The sequence below is a fragment of the Salminus brasiliensis genome, chromosome 3, assembly GCF_030463535.1.
Source record: "Salminus brasiliensis chromosome 3, fSalBra1.hap2, whole genome shotgun sequence".
Classification (NCBI taxonomy): Eukaryota; Metazoa; Chordata; class Actinopteri; order Characiformes; family Bryconidae; genus Salminus; species Salminus brasiliensis.
Genome location: NC_132880.1, coordinates 2,460,317 through 2,482,652, shown reverse-complemented (window position 1 = coordinate 2,482,652; position 22,336 = coordinate 2,460,317). Strand labels below are relative to the sequence as shown.

Genomic DNA, 22,336 nt, shown 5'->3' with positions numbered 1-22,336 from the left:
CAATCACTGTGAGGGGGAGGTCTCTGAGCAAATAATGTGGTATTTAGAATGAACACAAGGGGAGGCCTTAGATCCACTGACATGGTGATTAAGCCCCAGTCACAGTCAGGAGGGAGGTCTCACAACAAATAAGGCAATAATTAGGACCAATCACTGTGAGGGGGAGGTCTCTGAGCAAATAATGTGGCATTTAGAATGAACACACACACACACACACAAATACACCTCACAAGGAGTCTGATGTTACTGATTTATTGGAAAATAGCTTCAGCGCTAAAGGATGAGCGAAAACACTGAAGCACATTAGTCACAGTCACAAAACACACAAATCAATCACTGTAGAGCACCAATCATCTCTCTCTCTCTCTCTCTCTCTCTCTCTCTCTCTCGCTCTCGCTTTCTCTCCATACATCTAATTTTACTCTCAGCTCAGTCAGACCGCCTGAAACAACACAAAGCAGCACAATGACACTCAGCACCTTTCTGCAGGCCCAGCACTGGTCAGATGCTAGTCCAATACAGGCCTGAAGCTGACCTTTAGGCCTGCTTAGGTGGCCATATTTAAGTGGTCTCAGTCTTGGTGAAAAGCGTGTGTGAGCTTCAAACACAGAGGCGCATTAATCAGACCAGGTTAAAAAAAGGCCATGGCTCATGGGGTTATAGTTGATGTGATCATGATGTGTGTTTTTCTCAATGTGTGGAACCTGCCAATGCAAACACTCACACCCATGAACACTCTCACGCTTCTTCTCGTACGTGTCTTCCACCCCCTGCAAAACAACAGGGACATTACATTAGAAATGGTTAATCGTATTAGGAACCAATCACAGACAGGGGGAGGTCTCTGAACAAATAAGGTGGTGATTAGAACCAATCACAGTCAGGGGGTGGTCACAGAACAAATAAGGTGGAGATTAGAACCAATCACATACAGGGGGAGAGCTCAGGACAAATAAGGTGGTGATTAGATCCAATTACAGTCAGGGAGAAAGCTCAGAACCTATGACGTGGTGATTAGGGCAAATTTTAGTCATGGTGATGTCTCATAACTAATCATGTGTTGATTTAGACCAATCACAGTCAGGGGGAGGTCTCAGAACAAATAATCTGTTGTTTAGAACCAATCACAGCCGGGGGGAGAGCTCAGGACAAATAAGGTTGTGATTAGAACCAATCACAGTCAGCGGGAGGTCTCAGAGCAAATTAAATGGTGATTAGAACCAATCATAGTCAGGGGGAGGTCTTGGAACAAATAACAAATAGAACCAATCACAGCAAGGGGGGAGGTCTCAGAACAAATAAGGTTGTGATTAGAACCAATCATAGTCAGGGGGAGAGCTCAGAACCTATGACCTGGTGATTGGGGCAAATTTTAGTCAGGGTGACGTCTCAGCACTAATGATGTGTTGATTTAGACCAATCACAGTCAGGGGGAGGTCTCAGGACAAATAAAGTGGTGATTAGAACCAATCACAGTCAGGGGGAGAGCTCAGGACCAAGAAGTTGGCCCAGCTCACCGCTCTTTGTTTATGGTATACTGGTGGCTTTAGAGCCTGGTGGGCGACAGAAGGGCCAGAGTCCGGCGCAGTTCGCTAACTCCCCCGCTCTAACAGACCTACTATACCTGCTAATGTACAGGTGAGCTGAATCAGGTGAGCCCCAGAACTGCCCACCCCTGCTATAGAGTGAACTCACCTCTCTACACGGAGCTGCTGGTCTGTTCCAGCTCAGCTATGGGGTTCCAGGAGCAGGGGCTTTGTTCCACGGCCTCTGGGAAAAGGTTTCTACGCACAACTGTGGGTTTCCCTGGCAACGACATCGCCAACACTTATTACGATGCAGATATTCTAAAACAACGGTCAAGCTGAAGACTTACAGTGGACTGCATGATCCCCGTGTCCCACTAAGCAGCACATAAAAATACAGGATAATACTGTAGTAAATGTACCTGTGCAGGAGTAAATGCACCACAGCGCCCCCATCAGACTGATGCCCAGTAGAAATGCAGCAAACACGATCACCAAAATAGAGCCTGTGTTTGCAACTGAGTATAAATAAAGACCAGAATCACAAACAGTTTATACATCAGCAGATGCTGCAGTTTCTAACCCTAAACCTAACCTTAAGGGGTTAGGGTTAGGGTTAAGGTTAGGTTTAGGGTTAGGGTTAGGGTTAGTGTCAGGGTTAGGGGCTAGGGTTAGGGTTAGGGTTAGGGTTAGTGTCAGGGTTAGGGGCTAGGGTTAGGGTTAGGGTTAGGGTTAGTGTTAGGGTTAGTGTTAGGTTTAGGGTTAGGGGCTAGGGTTAGGGTTAGGGTTAGGGGCTAGGGTTAGGGTTAGGGTTAGGGTTAGGTTTAGGGTTAGGGTTAGGGGCAGGTTCAATAGACAGTTAGGGTTAGGGTTAAGGTTGGGTTAGGTTAGGTTAGGTTTAGATTTAGGGTTAGGGTTAGGGTTAGGGTTAAGGTTAGGTTTAGGGTTAGGGTTAGGGTTAGGGTTAGTGTCAGGGTTAGGGTTAGGGGCTAGGGTTAGGGTTAGGGTTAGGGTTAAGTTTAGGGTTAGGGTTAAGGTTAAGGTTAGGGTTAGGGTTAGGGTTAGGGTTAAGGTTAGGGTTAGGGTTAGGGTTAGGGTTAGGGTTAAGGTTAAGGTTAGGGTTAGGGTTAAGTTTAGAGTTAAGTTTAGGGTTAGGGTTAGGTTTAGGGTTAGGGGCAGGTTCAATAGACAGTCCTTTACATTCAGTTTCAGTTGAATTTAATGCAGACGTGCAGAAGTGTGTGTCTGTGTGTCATTTTTCCTCACCACCGTCAGACGAGCTGTGCCTTGACATCTCTGTTTCTCTGACTCCAGGCTTTTGAGCAAGTTGACCTGTCAAGATATATAATCACACACACACACACACACACACACACACACACACACACACAGACACACACATTTATATACCTCAATTATTTCTATATGCTGGGAACATAAAACCCAACCAACATCCCTTAAACACACACTCACATTCACTGCACTGACCTGCAGGGGGAGGCAGTAGGCCAGCCAGGCCGACAGTGGGGGAGTAGGTGACCAGCACTGGCCTGGAAAAGTTTCTGTACTCACACTGAAGGAGCGAGAGAGAAGGAGAGAGAGAGGAGTGCCGAGAGGGAGACAGGTAGTTTTTTTAGTAGCAGTTTATTAGCGGTTTTCTGCAGTTGTGCACTGGAGTGGTGTTGTGCACAGCCGCTAATGTAGCTTACGAACTCATGTCAATAGTGATCATAGTATCATAGTGTGATTTTTATTTTGTGTTTCTGTGTGTTTCTGTCACAGAATTTCCCAGAATTCCCTTTCATTGAGCAGCAATTTTTCTGAGTGGCACTTCCCTGATGTTGATTCCGATGACGCTTTCCAGTGCGGCACTTCACCTGATGGCAAGGTCTGAGTCCTTAAATTGTGCTTTTCTAAGTGCCGCCTCCGTGAGTGGTACTTCCCAGAGTGATGCTTCCCGGAGTGGCGCTTCCCCTGATGATGATTCCCCCGATGATGCCTCCCCTAGTGGCACTTCCCATGATGGAGCGCCCCCAAATGGTGCTTCCTTCATAGGTGCTTCCCTTGATGATGCCTACCTGTGCTGCATTTCCCCCCAATGATATGTCCCCAAGTGATCATTCCCTGGTTGGCACTTTGCCCTGATGGTGCTTCTGTTGATGGTGCTTCCCTTAGCTAAGGGTAGCTTGCAGGCTTGCAGATAGTTGCTATGTTAGCGCCATGCTAGCAGTGGTGCCTATAAATGCCTATGTATGATAGCTTTAGTGCGATCCAGTGATATGTGGTGTTTACCTGTTGTGCAGCAGGTGTGTGTATGAGAGCAGGTATCGATGGCCCCTGTGTGCAAGCTCTCTGTTCTGTGGCCCCCAGGGGTCCGCCCCCACACAGCTGCAGGCGGCAGTGCAGGAACTGGATGGAGTTGTTGAAGACCGGCCGCAGGATGAAGCTGAACCTCAGCCGGGGTTCTTTCTTTCCGTTGTTTCCAACCACCTCTCCTCCCATCCCTGGCTCTCTGTCCTCCACTGCTCCGGAAGCTTCGGATTTCTGCTCCGCCAGCTTTCTTTTCCCGGCCCTCCCGCCCCTTGTTGTCCTCTCTTCCCTGTCCTTTGCTTTGTCTCCCCCTCCGTCTCGACTTGATCCCTTTCTCCGTCCAGCCTTCTCTCTCTCCGTAGGCTCTTCTTCTTCCTCTCGGTCTCCTTCATCGCTTCCTCCCTCGTCGCTTGCTTCCTCTTCCTCCTCCTCTTCCTCCTCCTCCTCCTCCTCCTTGCCTGCACTCTCTTCCCTCGGCCACCTCTCCAGATGGAATGATGGGTCGGCGGGGCAGAAGTCTTGTACGACCGGCCAGCCGGGGTGAGCGCGGGGGTCAGAGAGAGGAGAGACCACACAGGAGCTGAGCTCTAACCGCCCACGGAGAGTGCTGCTGCCAGAGATCTGAGAGAGAGAGAGAGAGAGAGAGAGAGAGAGAGAGAGAGAGAGCGTGAGAGAGCAAGAGAGAGCGCAAGAGAGAGAGAGAGAGAGCGAGAGAGCGAGAGAGAGAGCGCGAGAGAGAGCGAGAGAGAGAGAGAGAGAGAGAGAGAGAGAGAGAGAGAGAGAGAGAGAGAGAGAGAGAGAGCGAGAGAGAGCGCGAGAGAGCGCGAGAGAGAGAGAGAGAGAGTATATATATATACTATCTCTCCAAATGTATCCAGACATCCAAGGTAGTGGATTCAGCTGCTTGTAGGGGTATAATCTCTTTAGACAAGCACTATCAAGAAATCAGGAGTACTGTCTAGAACAATATTATAACAATATTATAAAGCTATCTAGAAATGGTTCTAATAACTGTTCCCTACATTAGAAAATCAGGTACACTATCTAGAACACTATTATAGAGAACAGACATGGCTCTAATCACTGTTCCCTACATTAGAAAATCAAGAACACTATCTAGAACACTATTATAGAGTACAGAAATGCTTCTAATCACTGTTCCCTACATTAGAAAATCAGGTACACTATCTAGAACACTATTATAAAGAACAGAAATGGCTCTAATCAATGTTCCCTACATTAGTAAATCAAGAGCACTATCTAGAACACTATTGTAAAGAACAGAAATCGTTCAAAATCACTGTTCCCTACATTAGAAAATCAATAACACTATCTAGAACACTATTATAGAGTACAGAAATGCTTCTAATCACTGTTCCCTACATTAGAAAATCAGGTACACTATCTAGAACACTATTATAAAGAACAGAAATGGCTCTAATCACTGTTCCCTACATTAGAAAAACATATACACTATCTAGAACACTATTATAGAGAACAGAAATGGCTCTAATCATTGTTCCCTACATTAGGAAATCAATAACACTATCTAGAACACTACTACAGAGACCCAGAGTTCCTTATCCACAGTTCTGCACACAGCTACAGAAAGCAGAGGAGGACGGAAGCGTGAACTGACCTCGGCGTAAACTCGGCCGTTAGCGGTGATAACGCAGGGCCCCACGGCTCTCCTCTCAAACTTCTGCGTTGCAAACAGCTGCATGGAGAGCAGAGGCGCGCCGCGAGGACTGATGAACCACAGCGGCTCTGAAGCTGTGCTGCGCCACAGCGAGCCTGCTGGCCTGAAGGAGCTGAGCTGAGGAACACTGGGAGGAGAGGGAGCACTGGGTGGCGTGGGAAACGGAGCTGCACAGCTGAACTGAGAGACGAGCAAACTGTTAGAATATGAGGCACCGGTACTGTGTATATGCTGTGCTTGTGTGTATACTGTATATATGTAATTATATCTTTTATGTACATCTATATACAGCATACACACACACACACACACATAAACAGTCATATATATGACCACCTACCTAATAGCAGGAACAGCACCCGAGACATCATGCTATGGACTGTATTAGGTAGTGGAAGGTGTTCATTATAGAGGCTAGCTGCTCCACAGAGGACCCTCGATTGCTCTGCCCCACTCACCTGTGTCGTCGCCCCCCTCTAGCATCAATCGCTTGTGGGGCAGCATTGCACTCCATGTGCGAGGAGTCCATTCTCTGCACACCTTCACTACTGGGGTGGTCATAATGTTCTGATATGACTGTGACAGTGGGAGGAGGGTGGTAGCATCTGAGTGCCAGTGGAGCCCCAGGGGACACTGATGCCAGAGGGCAACGGGGACTCCGGTGAGTGGTGTAGAGCGATCGACGCTCCACTGTGGAGCAGCTAACCTCCATAACGAACACCTCCCATCACTCTAATACAGGTAGGTGGTCATAACGTTTTGATATGACTATATATATATTTATGTGTGTGTGTGTGTGTGTGTGTGTATCTAGAACCAACAGACACATTCTCTCTTTCTCTGTACTCACATGTATAACCAGAGGAGTCAACTCCTCAGTCATTTTCCATTCCGTCTGATTGGACAGGCTCATCAGAGGCTTACGTTTCCATAGCAACACCTGCAAAAGGGAATAAGCACATGATAACCCCATGCTTAATGGTTTTCTCATGTGAATCCACTACCCTATCCACTCTTTTATGCAAATTCACTCCTCCTAAACACGGACTGTCCACTTGCCCCCCCCTCTATTTATAAATAGTACGGCCCGGTGCATGCTCAGGACACGGTAACCTGCACCAGCCATTCAGCAGCAGTGGAGCACATTAAGCTTCCAGCCCTTAAACCACAGTTCCTCTCCCACTTATACTCACACACAGGCAGAGTGACCCAGGTCACACGTGTATTCCCGGGCGGATGAGAACACAAAGCCCAATCTGTGCTAGAAAATGATCCCAGTTTACGCAGTCAGGCCTGGCACTGATGCTGAGAGCCTTCATTATTTTCAGTGATGATGATGATGGGGTGGGGTTGAAGCATCTGCTGGTAACTTGATTATTCCTTCCAGAAGCTCCATGAGGAACTTTGAACAACCTGACTGACAGAATGAAAGGTTCCTCCCAGAGAAAGCTGAGTAAGCTTAAAATAGCCTACGTCATTACCTCAAATGTAGTCTTCAGATGATTTGTCGAGACCAGCTGGTGTCTTCAGCTTTGTACTGGAGCTACGAGGCTGATATACAGGTGCATTCGGGGCAGAATACCCACTGTACGAGCTGTCAAGCATGGTGGTGGTAGCATCATGCTATAGGGCTGATGAAACGTGGATGAATCGATGAAGAAAGGAGGGCTACCTCAGAATTCCTCAGCATAACCTCAGCATAATGGTTGAAACGTGACCACAATTTGGTGTGTCAACAGGACAATGACCCCCCCCTACCCACACACCCAGGGTGTCCACAAACATTAGGACATACATGTGTATGAAAATACCATGACACTGCTACTGCCAGATAATTGGTGCATTTCCCCTCTCATCAGCAGTCTGTCCGGTCCTCTCTCACCGTGTTTTTGTACTGCATTTCTCTGCTCTCTCGCTCGATCTCTCCCTCCGTCCCACAGGAAATGACCGGAAACGCCAACAGGAAATGGCTCCCGTTGGACTGCGCCTGGCACGAGGGGTCTCGCAGAGTCACTGCCGACACCGAGAGAGACAGGGCCTGCACGGATCAGTGTGTGTGTGTGTGTGTGTGTGTTTGTGTGCACAAAACAATCCCATGTTAGAGAACACACTGCTTTGATAACTTATCTCACTTACTGATTACAGTATAGAGGAGGCCGGCCTGGCACCAGCAAAGAATTCCAACAGCACTGTTTGTTTGGGAGGCTGTGTTAAAGGGCCGATATCCCACCCTACTGATCTTTTAGTTGCTCTCTGAGGTCTGTGCCAGAATTCATCTGGTCATGACCATTTCCAAGCCTCTTGGTATCCCTTAGAATTAAACAAGCTCTGCTATGATTGGCCCTGTATTGTGCCTAATTCATAAAACTAGGGCTGGGTGATATGATAAAAATACTATATAATTTTTGTTATGATTTTTTATATTATTTAATTTAATTTAATTTAATTTATATATGTATGTTTAAGTAAAATATGCTAAAAATAACTATATCATGATATAAATAAGACATCTTTATTGTAATATTTATTACGATACATGTAATCACAGAATAAATACATCAGTTGTGGCAGATTCCTAAAAACTTCAATTCAGATACTCTCCCGTACTGAATACATCTGCATTTAGGTGTGTGTGTGTGTGTGTGTGAGTTTGACCTGTAAGATGTGTTTATCCACAGAGACAGTGAGGCGTCCGTCCAGACACTGAGTGCTGATGGCCTCCTGGCTACCATCGGCACTGTCGTCGTCCTCGCGAGATAGCCAATGCCTCAGCTTCGTCTCCTCCTCCTTTGCCTCCAGAGTGGTCTGAGCTGTGTGTGTGGGTGTTGGGGAGAAGATGGTCTATTGTGGAGGACTGATGAACTCATGTAAGAACATGATTAAAGGCACAGTTCAATCAACCATGGCTAACAAGGCTAACTGTAATTGTAGTTAAGCCTGATTCTGGACTGAACTTGACCGCTAAAGGCCTCCCCTTGCCCATTCCTTGGAGATTCTGGTTCATGTTGACCAGATTGCAGCCCACAATTCCTGAAAAATATTCAGGAGAACATCCATAAGGTTGTAGGTTCACATCCCAGCAATCGTATGGTTGTAGTTTCAATTCCCAGCAACCACATGGTTATAGGTTTAAACCCCAACAGCCATAATGTTGTAGGTTCAAACCCCAGCAACCATAAATTTGTAGGTTTACATCCCAGCAATTATATGGTTGTAGTTTCAAATCCCAGCAACCGTAAGGTTACAGGTTCAAAAACCCAGTAACCATAATGTTATAGGTTCAAACCCCAGCAACCATAATGCAGGTTTAAACCCCAGCAACCATAAGTTTGTAGGTTCACTTCCCAGCAATTATATGGTTGTAGTTTCAAATCCCAGCAACTGTAAGTTTCTAGGTCCAAACACCAGTAACCATTATGCTTATAGGTTCCAACACCAGCAACCATAATGCTGTAGATTCAAACCCCAGCAACTATAAGGTTGTAGGTTCAAAGACCAGCAATCATAAGGTTGTAGGTTCAAATCCTAGAAACATAAGGGTATATTTTCCAAAACCAGCAACCATAATGTTGCACTGGAATTACAGTACTGAAATGCAGGTTGGGTGTTCATTCAGAAACAGCATGTAAATGTTCTACACTAATCAGAACGAAGAATTTCCTCTATCACTCTAAACGGAAACGGCCTTGATTTGTTACTTTTACACCCGTTTATCTCTACGATATGATATGAATTATGTTGTTGGTGTTTGTACACTGTTTTGCAGCACCATGGAACCAGACAAGGACATCAGCTTATTTAATCAGGTCAGAAATGGAGAGAATGCAGTCAGTGTTCTCATAAGCAAAGGTCAGACTGTAACTGTAGTGAATGTGAACCCAGCCTCACCGGTCCCGCTGCCCCTCAGCTGGATCACGAAGCGGTTGGCCAGGTTAGCCTCCGTGTACGACGTCACAGCGGGGTAGTAGTTCTGCTTGGCCCACGCCAGCAGGTCGGGGTGGGTGAGGAGGTCAGGCACAAGAGTAGTGGTCATGGTGAGGTCAGGCTTAGGAGGGTAGAGAGGGGTCACACTGTGGGAAGACTGAAAGAAAGAAAACCTTAGAATAAATGCAACCATAAAGTTGTAAGTACAAACCCCAGCAACCATAATGTTGTAGGTTCAAATCCCAGCAACCATAAAGTTGTAGGTTCAAACTCCAGCAACCATAATGTTGTAGGTTCAAACCCCAGCAACCATAAGGTTGTGGGTTCAAACCCCAGCAACCATAAGGTTGTGGGTTCAAACACCAGCAACCATAAGGTTGTAGGTTTGAAGCCCAGCAACCATAAAGTTGTAGGTTCAAATCCCAGCAATTATATGGTTGTAGGTTCAAAGTCCAGCAACTATAATGTTGTAAGTTTAAACCTCAGTGACATAAGGTTATAGGGTCTAACCCGAGCATCTATAAGCTTATAGGTTCCAACATCAGCAACCACGATGGTGTAGGTTCAAACTCCAGCAACTATAAGGTTGTAGGTTCACATCCCAAAACTGACAGCGTATGTCTGGTTGCACCCTTTGGTAATGCACCCTGATGCAAGTCCCTGATGCAGCAGGTGGGGCTGCTTGCTACTGCTGCTTATGAACTAAGCGTAGTTGGGGGGGAGAGAAGCTTTGGGAAGACATGCTGAACAGAAAGCTTTTTTTTAGTTTAGCTTGTTTTTGCTAGCAGCAATATGTTTGCTAGTGCATAGCAATAGTCAAACGTAACCATGTGTGCACACGGAAACCGTAGCACAGCTCAGTGACAGCTATGTTGCTTACAAACAGGCAAAGGGGCTGGCAGAAGCAGTGTTCAAAAAATGCAGCGTGAACCCCCCACATGTCCCATATGGTTTTCAGCCTTCAGAAAAACATAGTGGGAACCCCAACCCAGTGACACATTTCCCCCACATTTCCCCCACAATTCCCCCCGTCAATTCCTGTGGTGGAAAAGTAGAAGAAGAGGCTCACATGGACAGTGATGTGGCCGCGGAGGCCTGGGGTCACCATGGCAAAGTTTACTGGAGCCGCGCTGCTCAACACCAATACCAGGTTATGCCAACCTGCTCCGGGCACAGAGGGCAGCAGAGAGAGAGACACCTCCACCTGCAATGAGCTGAGAGAGAGAGAGAGAGAGAGAGAGAGAGAGACAGAGGCATGGTCACGTGTCATATTCATGTTATGAGATGCTGTAAAACTGCAGTGTTTTATAAAGCACTCTAATGAGGCATCAGATCTCAGAGGAATGTAAAGACTTTTCATTCCTGGGTTTAAAGTTTATTGTATTCATGCTTTTATTCACGCTGGTTTTGCGGCCATTTGTGTTCATATTTGTCTATTTCATGTGATGTTCGCAGGATCCCACACTGAACACGGGTGTGGACTGGGACTGAACTACAGAGATGTAGCCTTATATGGGACGTTTTACAGGAGAAGGAAAAAACTTTCTTATCTTTCAAAGCAAGTCAATGTAAAAAGGAGCATTTCTACTGGCCCATTCATCGTGAAATATGGACACAATGAAAATAACAACTGCCAGATTCACATTATGTCAAAAAGTGAAAAACTGCAAATATATATATATATATATATATATATACAGGTGTTACTGTATTCCTTTTACTTGTTTAACTGTTTGTACATTGTACATTGTATTTTTTTGATACAGCACTGCAATATACAGTAATTCCATTCTCAGAATAATACTAACTATATATATATATGCTTAAAATGCTGCTTTCTGAACTGTTACATATATATATATATATATATATATATATATATATATATATATATATATATATATATATATATATATATCTCAGCCCTGAAAACACATCAATTTGATTGATTTATTTATTTATTTGCTGTCTAAATGGACGCCTTACTGACCCGTCTGTATAGAAAATGAGTTTGCAGCCACTAAATTAGGCTAAATTATTATTCTTTGAACACAACCACTGTGTGAATGGACCAATAAGAACGCTCCAAAAGACTTCCACTTAAACACTGAAAGGTCTTTTGCTTCTTCTGTAAAGTACATTTAGTACACGAGGCTCTTTTCCAGTATTGTGTAATTTATCATTTAATTGAATGTAATTGTGCTGTTTAATTACTTTACTCCCAGTAAAACCATGACGCTTTAACTGTCCACAGTGAAAACCACAGTGTATTTTTATTCAATAATAATAATTACTGATTCAGCTAAAACCCTCTCAAACTCACCCACACAGTCCAGAGCCGGCTGACCACAGCTTGATGACATGCACTTCCGTGTCCGACACGGCCGGCGAAGGAGTGCAGCCATTAGCCTCCTGCGGCTGCAGCTCAGACGCCAGGTAGTTATGAGAGAGGAAGAGAGACTGCAGGTGACATACACTCGGCATGCTGGGATCTGCAGTCGGGGAGAGGAGAGGCGTATACGAGTGTGTAAGCAGAGTGGAGTGTGTATATGTGTGTGTGTGTGAGTGTGTGTGTATATATGTTTGTGTGTGTGTCCTTTATATGTTCCAAGATCCTAATTACTCTGAGTACTACAGAGGGTCGGGGAATGTTAGGATTTGGAATTCAGATTAAAAACACATTTGTTCAGGTCGGCACATCGTCTCCGTCCCGAAAACACATCAATCTGCACAGCCACTGTGAACATTTCAGGAAGAACGGACCAATAGAAATGCTCCAAAACTGACTTCCTCTGAAAGATATGGATAAGGTTGTTTTCTTTTTCTGTAAATGTGCAGTTTTAGAAAAGCATTTTATATATATATATATATATATATATATATATATATATATATATATATCGCTGCTGTATGTATATTAACCTCTTCCCAAAGCATGTCTATATGTATATATATATATATATTACTGTGCTATTGCTGTGCACTTCTTTATATATATATATATATATATATATAATGCTCAAAATTACATGGGAAAGACTCTTACATTGACTCTTACATTGACTTCCCTTCAGAACATTGCTGCCTTCTTCTGTAAAGTCGCTATTTTGGAGATACATGTTTTTCACTGGACAGGTAATATATATATATATATATATATATATATATATATATATATATATATATAGTAGCTGCATAGTAATCGTGTGTATACAAGTATATATATATATACACACACTTTGGGCAATTTATCATTTTTAATTTATAATATATATATTATAAATATATAAATATATTATACATTTTAAAAGTTATTTACACAGAGCAAATACTGGGATATATATATATTTATTTTTTCACCTGTCTAATGAAAAACATGTATCTCCAAAATAGTGACTTTACAGAAGGCAGAAATGTTCTGAAGGAAAGTCAATGTAAAATAAATTTTGAGCATTTCTATTGGTCCATTCCTCCAGAAAAATTGAAATGGACAAACATGGACATACATGTTTTTCAGTGTTGATATAGTAGATCATCGCTGACATGGAAAAACCTTAACTTTCAATGGAGGTTAATGGAAAATGATTTTCTTCCTATGCATCCATATATTGTAATACACATATATATATATATATACTGTATATACAGGTCATTAAAGTTTGGACACCCCTGGTCGCAACACTCTCTTCAATATTTTAAGCAGGAATATTGTGTATTTTCTTCATTTTTTTAAGTTAAACCTGTAAAAGATGGAAATGTAAAAGCTCCAGCAATTGAAGAAAGCTTTAATCTTTAGTGAAATACATCAGAAGATGAACAACTAATCCTCTTACATTCCCTTCACCCGTGCTCTCCCAACCTCACCCATTACCCCGCAGGCTCTTCACAGGGCTCATCAGGTGGGTACCTCCCTTCATTAGCGATTCGCTGTGATTTACTTCCCTATCTATTCAACCAGGGGTGTCCAAACATTTGCACGTGTATATGTGGTCTCACCCTCTCCGAGGCGGAGGTACACGCGATTGGCCCGGGTGGAGTGTGTGAGGGACGTAATGGTGGAGTGGCGCTGCAGGGTCCACTGCAGCAGAGCTCGAGCGCGCCAGGGCAGCGCAGGGATGGAGTGGGCTCGTGCTGGCACACTGCCAAAGTCCACCGAGGAATTGGCGGACACCTACAACACACAGAGGATTCACACACTACGTATTTGTATAGTACATCATGGCTGTCACGTAAAAGCCTCGTATCTCCAAAACGGTGGGGGAAAACCTTCTTAGCTTTCATATGGAAGTTCATTCCAGGTGATTTTGGAGCATTTCTATTGGTCCGTTTAGCATGAAAGCTGGATACAAAGTATTAAAGAGAGCTGCCAGATTTACATTGTGTCAAAAAGATAATGGCACTGCCACACACACTCCGCACTGCCACACACACTCCGCACTGACACACACACTGCAGACATACCTGCACCAGCACATGGAGCGTCTCCGGTAGTGCCTCGCTCTCTAGAACCCAGTGCACTTCATGCCGTGAGCTCAACACCAGGATGACCGAACGTCTGAGCGGATGAGAGTAAGACAACGGCCTCAAGACCACTGTCACCTACAGAGGGAGAGAGAGTGAGAGAGAGAGAGAGAGAGAGAGAGAGAGAGAGAGAGAGAGAGAGAGAGAGACAGAGAGAGAGAGAGACAGAGAGTGAAAGAGAGAGATACAGATGAGAGTACAGAACACCAGCTAGACAGTTGGAAGGATGGACGGATAGGTAGGACAGGTGGACACACCGACAGACAGATGGATGAATGGACAGACAGACTGATAGACAGAGAGACGTGTAGATAGATATACAGATAGATAGATAGATAGATAGATAGATAGATAGATAGATAGATAGATAGATAGATAGATGGACGGACGGACGGACGGACAGACAGATAGATAGACAGATAGATAGATAGATAGATAGATAGATAGATAGATAGACATACCAACAGACAGACAGACAGACAGACAAACCAACAGACAGACAAACAGACAGACAGATAGACAGACAGACAGACAGACAGACAGACAGACAGACAGACCAACAGACGGACGGACGGACGGACGGACGGACAGACAGACAGACAGACAGACAGATAGATAGATAGATAGACAGATAGATAGACCAACAGACAGACAGACAGACAGATAGAGAGACAGACCGACAGGCATATTGATAGATATTGACAGACAGACAAACAGAAACATTTACCCGTTTATCTGGTCTGGACCCCGGCTCCCCCCACAGCGATCACATGGGTCTCCTTAGCCCCGCCCTCCCTGGCAGCGCAGCCCGGCCCCGCCTCAAACCGCTCCAGCTGAGCCTGAACAGGATGCAGCGCCCCCCACAGGAGACACGGAACACTGCAGCTTCACAGCCTCTACTCGCACGCACCACAAACACACACAAATACACACTCCACATTACCCCAAGCATGACATACCACACACTAAGCCCAACTCTGAGGCCTAAACTGGCCAGGAGCCCAACCTGCAGTGGTGTGGAGATTACACCCACCAGTGGAGTTCAGATGACCCTCCCTTAGCTTCCAGCAGCCGGGCTGATTCCACATAAATACCACAACACACTCCCCCGGCTCCAGAATAGCCGGACAGTGAGTGTGTGTACAGCTGAGAGCCAACAGGACTGCTCAGAGAGAAGCAGGACATTTGCTCATGCTGAGCAGGAATACACACGTAGGTGTCTGGAGCTGCACAGCCGAATGCTAATCCATTCACAACCACACACTTTAACACACACTGTCGAGGTGTGTCTGGCAGCAGGGCTCCCTCCTGTTACAGCCTAAACCTCTCAGATGTTTGGCTGAAATAATGAGGAGCCACATGCTAAGCTAACCTAAGGGTGTGAGGCGATTACGTTATTTTTAGCAATAAACATCTGAGAGGGTAAACTTGGTTTTCCAATCCTAATGTCTGACTGTCGTCAAGAATCTGGAGCTTTTCACCGCTTAAAGAAGGCCGAGAACCGCCTACTTTGACAGGCACATGCCAAATGACCAATCACAGGCCTCTGTTTTGGCTCATTGGTGTAATGGGAGATGACTGTGAAAAATCCCACAGATAAACTCTATATGGACAAAAGTATTGGGACACCTGCTCACTCTTTGTTTCTTCTGAAATCAGAGGTTCGACCTGCTTTTGTTGGAGGAACTAAAGAAGGCTTTCAACTGGATTTTGGAGCAGAGCATTGCTGTGAGGATTTGATTGCATTTAGCGAGTGTTAGTGTTAGCATTTAGAGTGTCAGTGAGGTCAGGGATGTTGGTTGATGATCACCACCACCCCCACCTCATCAACCTTTAACTCCCCAACTCATCAAAAAGTACTGGAGAGAACACAGTCGGTTCCACAGCTCAATGCTGGAGGGCTTTATACCCCTCTAGCCCACGCCTGGCCTGGCTTCATTAGGCAGCATAGAGCCAATAGGGTCATGTTTACTATCTGCTCCAGAGAGTCCTATTCTATTGGCATTACTTCTCTATGGGGACTAAAAAGTATCTTAATGCATTCATTAGTAGGGGTGTCCTCAAACATTTGGACAGAAAAAACACATGACAGGGTAAACTTGGAGCCTTTAAATGCTTAAAGAAGGCCAGAACCGCCTACTTTGACAGGCACATGTCAAATGACCAATCACAGGCCTCATTTTGGCTCTTGGGTGTGCTGGGAGGTGATAAGCTGTGAAGCTGGTTGACCAGATTGTTTGGTGTGGTTTTTTTTTTGGGGGGGTTTGATTGTTTAGCTGGTCATCCAGCATGACCACCCTGACCAAAACAGTCAAGCAGAGCATCCACACACCAGATTCTGGGTGACTATTGACTTCTAGTGATTGTTAGCAACATTAGCTTCCTTGTTCCAGCGTTCGACAAAAGCGGCACACTCTAAATCAATCACCAGATCTGTCTCGACCGATCAGCCGCAGTTCGGGAGTTTTCTCCAAACCACTCCTTTAAATTTAATGTGGGTGACCCCTGACTCAGCGCTGCCCCCCTTACCTGCAGTTCCTGCTCCGAACTGAAGGAGGCAGAGTAGAGCACATCCTGACAACAGCATCATCTTCGTCTTTCTCCAAAAGCGTTTCAGGGCTTCAATGGACACCTCCTGTTACATACTGAGACACACACACATACACATGCGTACACACACACACACACACACACACACACACACAGATAGAAGACAAAGAGCAATTCATAATGAAACCTTACATTCCGAAAGTTCAAGAAAGAAAAATGTCTGGGGTGTCTGGAACACAGCTATCTCTCTCTCTGTCCTACACACACACACACACACATACACACATACACACACACACACACACATATGCAGGGAGGCAAAACAGAGGGGTTTATACAGGAAGTGCAGACTGCAGAGTGGATCTTACTAGGGTCGCTGTTGTTCATAACGAAACCGTACATTCCAAAGATTCAATAAAACCAGAAAATAAAAACGTCTGGGATTCTTTACAATACAAGTCTCTCGCTCCCCCCCACCCCCACCCCCACCCCACCCCCACCCCACCCCCCTCTCTCTCTCTCTCTCTCGCTTGTGCTTTCTCTTTCTCTCTGACTCTCGCCCACCACAGACAAAACAGACGAGGGAATGAAATCTGTGGCATTAGGCCGCAATTCCTGGTTTGCCATCCTGGCCAAATGTTTTTGGACACCTCTTCTAAAGGTGCATTCAGCTCAGTTAATGGAGCAGTTGGGGGGACTCTTCTTACATTCTTAGCTCGCTGTTTCAAATCGGCAACTTTTACAGACAGTGGTGGTGGCTCAGTGGTGGGTAGTGGTGGGCTCAGTGGTGGTGGCTCAGTGGTGGTGGCTCAGTGGTGGGTGGCTCAAGTGGTGGTGGGCTCATAGTGGTAGGTGGTTCAGTGGTGGTGGCTCAGTGGTGGTGGCTCAGGTTAGAGCGCCGGGTTATTAATGACGATAGGGTTGTGGGTTCAATACCGATATCTTAACCCGCCCTGCTGCCCAGGCGCTGGCTGCAGTGATGGCTGCCCACTGCTCCGGCCATGTGTGTTTGATCACTATATATGTGTGTGTGTGTGTGTCCAACAGAAATGGTGAATACAGTTATCTCTAGCAGAGAAGTACCACCAATAGAATAGGACTCTGTGGAGCAGATAAACACGACCCTCATTTGGCACCATTGCTAATTCCAGGTGTGGGCTAGAGGGGGGTATAAAGCCCCCAGCATTGAGGAGCTGTGGAGCAGTGGAAGAACTGTGCTCTCTAGAATGATGGTGGTGGAGCTCCATCCAGTACTTTAGGATGTTGGGGAGTTGGGATGATGAGGTGTGGTGGTGATCTTCCAAAATTCTGACCTTACTAACTCTCTAGTCGCTGTATACAATCAAATCCTCACAGCAATGCAGCTCCAACATCTAGTAGAAAGCCTTCTTCTCTGGACAGTAGAGAAGAAAAACTTCAAACTTCAACTTCAACTGTAGCTTCAGCACCATGCTGACGCTCCACTGACTGGAACAGGGAGAACGGCGTCTCCGTCATTCCCACTTCGGGCCGGAACGCTGCTGCTACTGCACTATGGAGGTTTGGTGGTGGAGCTGCAGGAGGAGAACCTCCCTCCAGAACTGCTGCTGTGTAACACTGCATGGGCTAGAGGTCATATTAGTCATATTAGTGTAAAATCCTGTAGTGTTTACTCCACCACCTCAGCCCACATGCTGCTCCACCTTCAGATCAAGCTTCTGCAGCTCTCAGCTTGTCCAGAAATGCATGTGTACAGTCGTCCATGAGGGGGCGCCTAACAGTGTGCTTTGTGTTTACTGCAGTGGAGGAAAACGTGAATTACACTCCCCACCTGTAGGGGGAGCTAATCGGGGGGTTTGTAAACTATTTATTACAGTGCATTGTGGGATTGTTAAAGTGCACTTAAAACTATGCAATACGTTTTCGGACACCACAACAAAATGTAGTGCACTACATAGTGAATAGGGCACAGTTTCAGACACAGCTTTTATAAACTAGTTAGTGTGGTGCATTGTGGGATTGTTATTAGTCCACCACAACAACATGGCGGAATGCCTCAGTAGTGCACTATATAGTGAATAGGGCACAGCTTTTCAGAAGCTCCTCCCTCCTTCACATTACATCACCGGAGGGTTTTCCTGACCTTTGAAGAGGAAAATCTCACAATACACAGCGAGAAACTGGCATGTTTACCACAGACGTACTAAGAAAAAAAAAGAGTCACATCAGTATCTATTACTACTGTTGTTTTTATTAATTAATTAATTAATTAATTTATTTATTTATTTATGTATTTATTTATTTATTTGTGAGCATTAGAGACGATTAGGTGTGAATAAAAAGTTTAATCTATAAAGTGAGCGATGTGAGGAACAGTGAAACAGCGGAGCTGGACCAACCACAACAGAATCAGACTAAACCTGAACACAGGAGCTCCAACCAATCACAACTGAGCTCTTATTCTTTCAGGTTCTAATATTAGCAAACTACTTTTCAAGTTAAAGTATCCATTTTTATTTACTGAGTACATCAAAATAAACCCTAAAACAACTAGCTTTATCTTTTTTTCCCCACTGATATTAGATCTGGCTTAATGGGCTCTCCCATTGGTTAGGACTTCACAGGCAGAGCAGAAGAACCAAAGCCTCAGATTAAACCATCAACACACTTAGACAGAGGAACCAATCACAACACCGATACTAATCAGTGCAGTCTGATGTGGTTTAGCATTTAGTCACAACCTTAATAAACCAATAACTGAAGCGCAAACACAAAGACAACTAATGAGGTTTAAATCTTAAATCAAATCTTATAGATTTTATGATTTATACATATAAAAAAAACTAAATAACTAAACAACCAATATTTACATTTCTACACTTATAGGTTTGCAATAAATACAAATGTATTAATTATATTTATTATTATTATTATTATTATTATAAGTGCTTTTGTTTATTATAAGTTCATTTGTTTAATTATATATATATATATATATATATATATATATATATATATATATATAATAACAACCAGTTTATTTAACCACTATATTTAAGTACCTCAGCAACAACAGTCCTGAGAAACATGGAGTTCAGTGCTGTTTAATATTTAATTTTTATTAACTTAAAGTCTAAGTTTGTTCTTTTATACATTTATAAACCAAGTCTAATATTTGTAATTAAATAGATATTATATTTGCAACCAATATAAATGAATAAATGAAACTGAACTAAATAACCAGCTCTATCGCTGTACACACACACACCTCAGCAACTGCACCTCTGAGCAACGTGCAGTTTAATATTGATTTATTTATCATTTAGTTGCATTATTATTTATTTCATTTATTTTAAAATTCAAAATGTATATACACACACTCATAAAACAAGTAGAATATATAATATTTTATATTATAAGTCTTTATGTATTTGCTACAAATATAAATACATTAATTAAACAACTAAATGGCAACCAGTTTTATCTCTATATATTTTATATATATATATATATATATATATATATATATATATATATATATATATATATTATCTATAATAACATTCCTAAACAACTACACCACTGAGCAACGTGCAGTTCAGTGCCGTTTCATATTATTATTATTATTATTATTATTATTTATTATAATTTATTGTTCTATTATTTAGTCATTTAAGTAATTAAAGAACACAAATATTTAATTCATAACTAACCTAAAAATGTTTAACTGCACGTTTAGTATTTTAGTTCCCATCACTCGATTCTTTAAATGGAACTTCAGGTAAATTACCTATTTTTTAACATATGTAATAAAAGTGCACAGAAATGAATCCAAAACTTACTTAAAAAACAACACTTTTGTTTACACACAATCATCAGAAAATAACATATAGTGCATACTAAGCAAATGTATTTATCATATTTAATAAATATATAAAACAACAGGCCTAATATATTCATATAATACTTGCAGATCTTTATTTTTGCCATAAAAGAAAATCAAATAAAAAACATCATGTTTAAAACCCAAACATAAATATAGCTGCACTAAACAACAACCAGCTTCATCAGCTTAATTAAAGCCTCAGCCACTACAATCCTGAGACAAGGGCAGTTTGGAGCTGTTTAGTGTTTAACTGCAGCTTAATTACAGCTTCAGTATCAGTAATTAAAATCAATAATTAACAAATATCAGTAATTTAGCTGAATTAATAAGGTTGAACTACAAATTAAAAGCCTTTATACTCAAATATATTATCTTATACATCTATATATATATATATATTTAAAACCCTGCATCTGTTTAATAACCAATATTAATAAAACTGAACTAAACACCTGCTGAAAATAAACAAAGCTTCAGTATCAGTAATTAAAATCAATAATCAACAGAAATCAAGGCTGAACTACAAATTAAACGCCTTTAAACACAAATATATTATACATACATACATACATTTAACATTTATACATATACATATATACATATATATATACATAATATATATATATAATATAAATATATATATTCAGTCTGTTCTTGTTGAGGTTCTGTGTGTGTGTGTTTAGCTGGTCTACCAGAATGACCAACCTGCTGGTTGATGCTGTTTGACCAGCATGACCACACTAGTCAACCTAACCAGCTAGTTTAGCAGCACAGGGACCCTCAAAGACCAGCTCGGACCATCCGAAACCACCTACCGGCCACCATAACTGGTCTTGAGCCGGGCTTTATCACTGTATGTAACGACAAAGCTGAGCCAAGTCGTTCAGTTCTCAGCACTTTGTACAGAGTCAGAGCTCAGCACTCAGACCACAGCACAGAGTCAAGCAGCTCAGAGCTGAGCTGAGACCAGGTTCAGGTTCAGGGTTAAATACATTCAGACCCTGACAGAAGTCTCCACACAGAGAGACACACAGCAGCAGGGGCAGGCTTGTATAGCTCAGCATCTCAGCAAATGTCTAAACACATATAAACAGAGGTCAGCTAAGGGTCAACCAGCCTTCCCCACCACACCACTGAGCAGGGTGTTGAGATTTCAGCACCCTGCATCTAATTACAAGCGTAAAACATCACGAGCTGAGCAGAGAGGCGCTGAGGGAGGTCTAGGTGGAGGTACTGAGGGTCTCCCTCACTAACGGTCAGTAAATCTCAGTCATATTCAGCGCTAGGTCAGACCGGCTGGTTTGGGGTACGCACCTGTGCCAAGACGTGGTCCCAAATTACATCACTGATGCGCGAGGAGTCAGCAGGGATGGCTCCACGTTGGGTTCACATATTTAAGTATGAGGACACACACGCCCCTTTTACACACACACACACACACACTCTCTCTCTCTCTCTCTCTCTCTCTCTCACACACATACACACACACACACACACACACACACACACACACTCGCTGGGGACCTGTAGATGCAGAATCCCAGAATTAATTAGCCTAAGCTCTGATGATGAATACAGAGAGAGAGAGAGAGAGAGAGAGAGCACGCGCAGCGGTTATGAGAGAGAGAGAGAGAGAGAGAGAGAGAGAGAGAGAGAGAGAGAGAGAGAGAGAGAGAGAGAGAGGGGTTAGTTGTGAGAGCTGAAAGTTTATGAGTGAAAGGAAGAGAAGAGTTTTGGTTTCAGTGGGAGGAGGAGGCGCGAGGGGCTGTTGTAGACGTGAAATGCGCGCGTGAGGCCCCGCCCCCCAATGGGGTGGGCGAGGAAGGGGCGGGGCCAAGAGGTGGAGAGATGGAGTGGGAAGAAAGAGAGAGGGGGGCAAAGCTGAATGCAGAAAGATAGGCGGTGTTCTCATTCTCTGTCTCGACTAGAGGAATAGGGCAC

At 43.7% G+C, this 22,336-nt stretch overlaps 1 protein-coding gene across 1 annotated transcript; it reads right to left on the bottom strand.

Annotated features, from left to right (window-relative positions):
* Positions 1 to 304: 304 nt before the first annotated feature.
* engl (endoglin, like) lies at positions 305 to 21,987 on the bottom strand. Its single transcript, XM_072674535.1, is given in 20 exon segments — positions 305 to 770; positions 1,696 to 1,806; positions 1,949 to 2,044; positions 2,793 to 2,858; positions 3,015 to 3,099; positions 3,819 to 4,457; positions 5,476 to 5,715; positions 6,386 to 6,475; positions 7,418 to 7,573; positions 8,191 to 8,345; positions 9,424 to 9,616; positions 10,529 to 10,673; positions 11,783 to 11,951; positions 13,456 to 13,630; positions 13,921 to 14,058; positions 14,708 to 14,737; positions 14,739 to 14,840; positions 14,842 to 14,876; positions 16,510 to 16,625; positions 21,710 to 21,987. Coding segments are annotated over 18 exon segments (2,682 nt in total). The 5' UTR covers positions 16,571 to 16,625; positions 21,710 to 21,987; the 3' UTR covers positions 305 to 770; positions 1,696 to 1,699.
* Between the last annotated feature and the right edge of the window lie 349 nt (positions 21,988 to 22,336).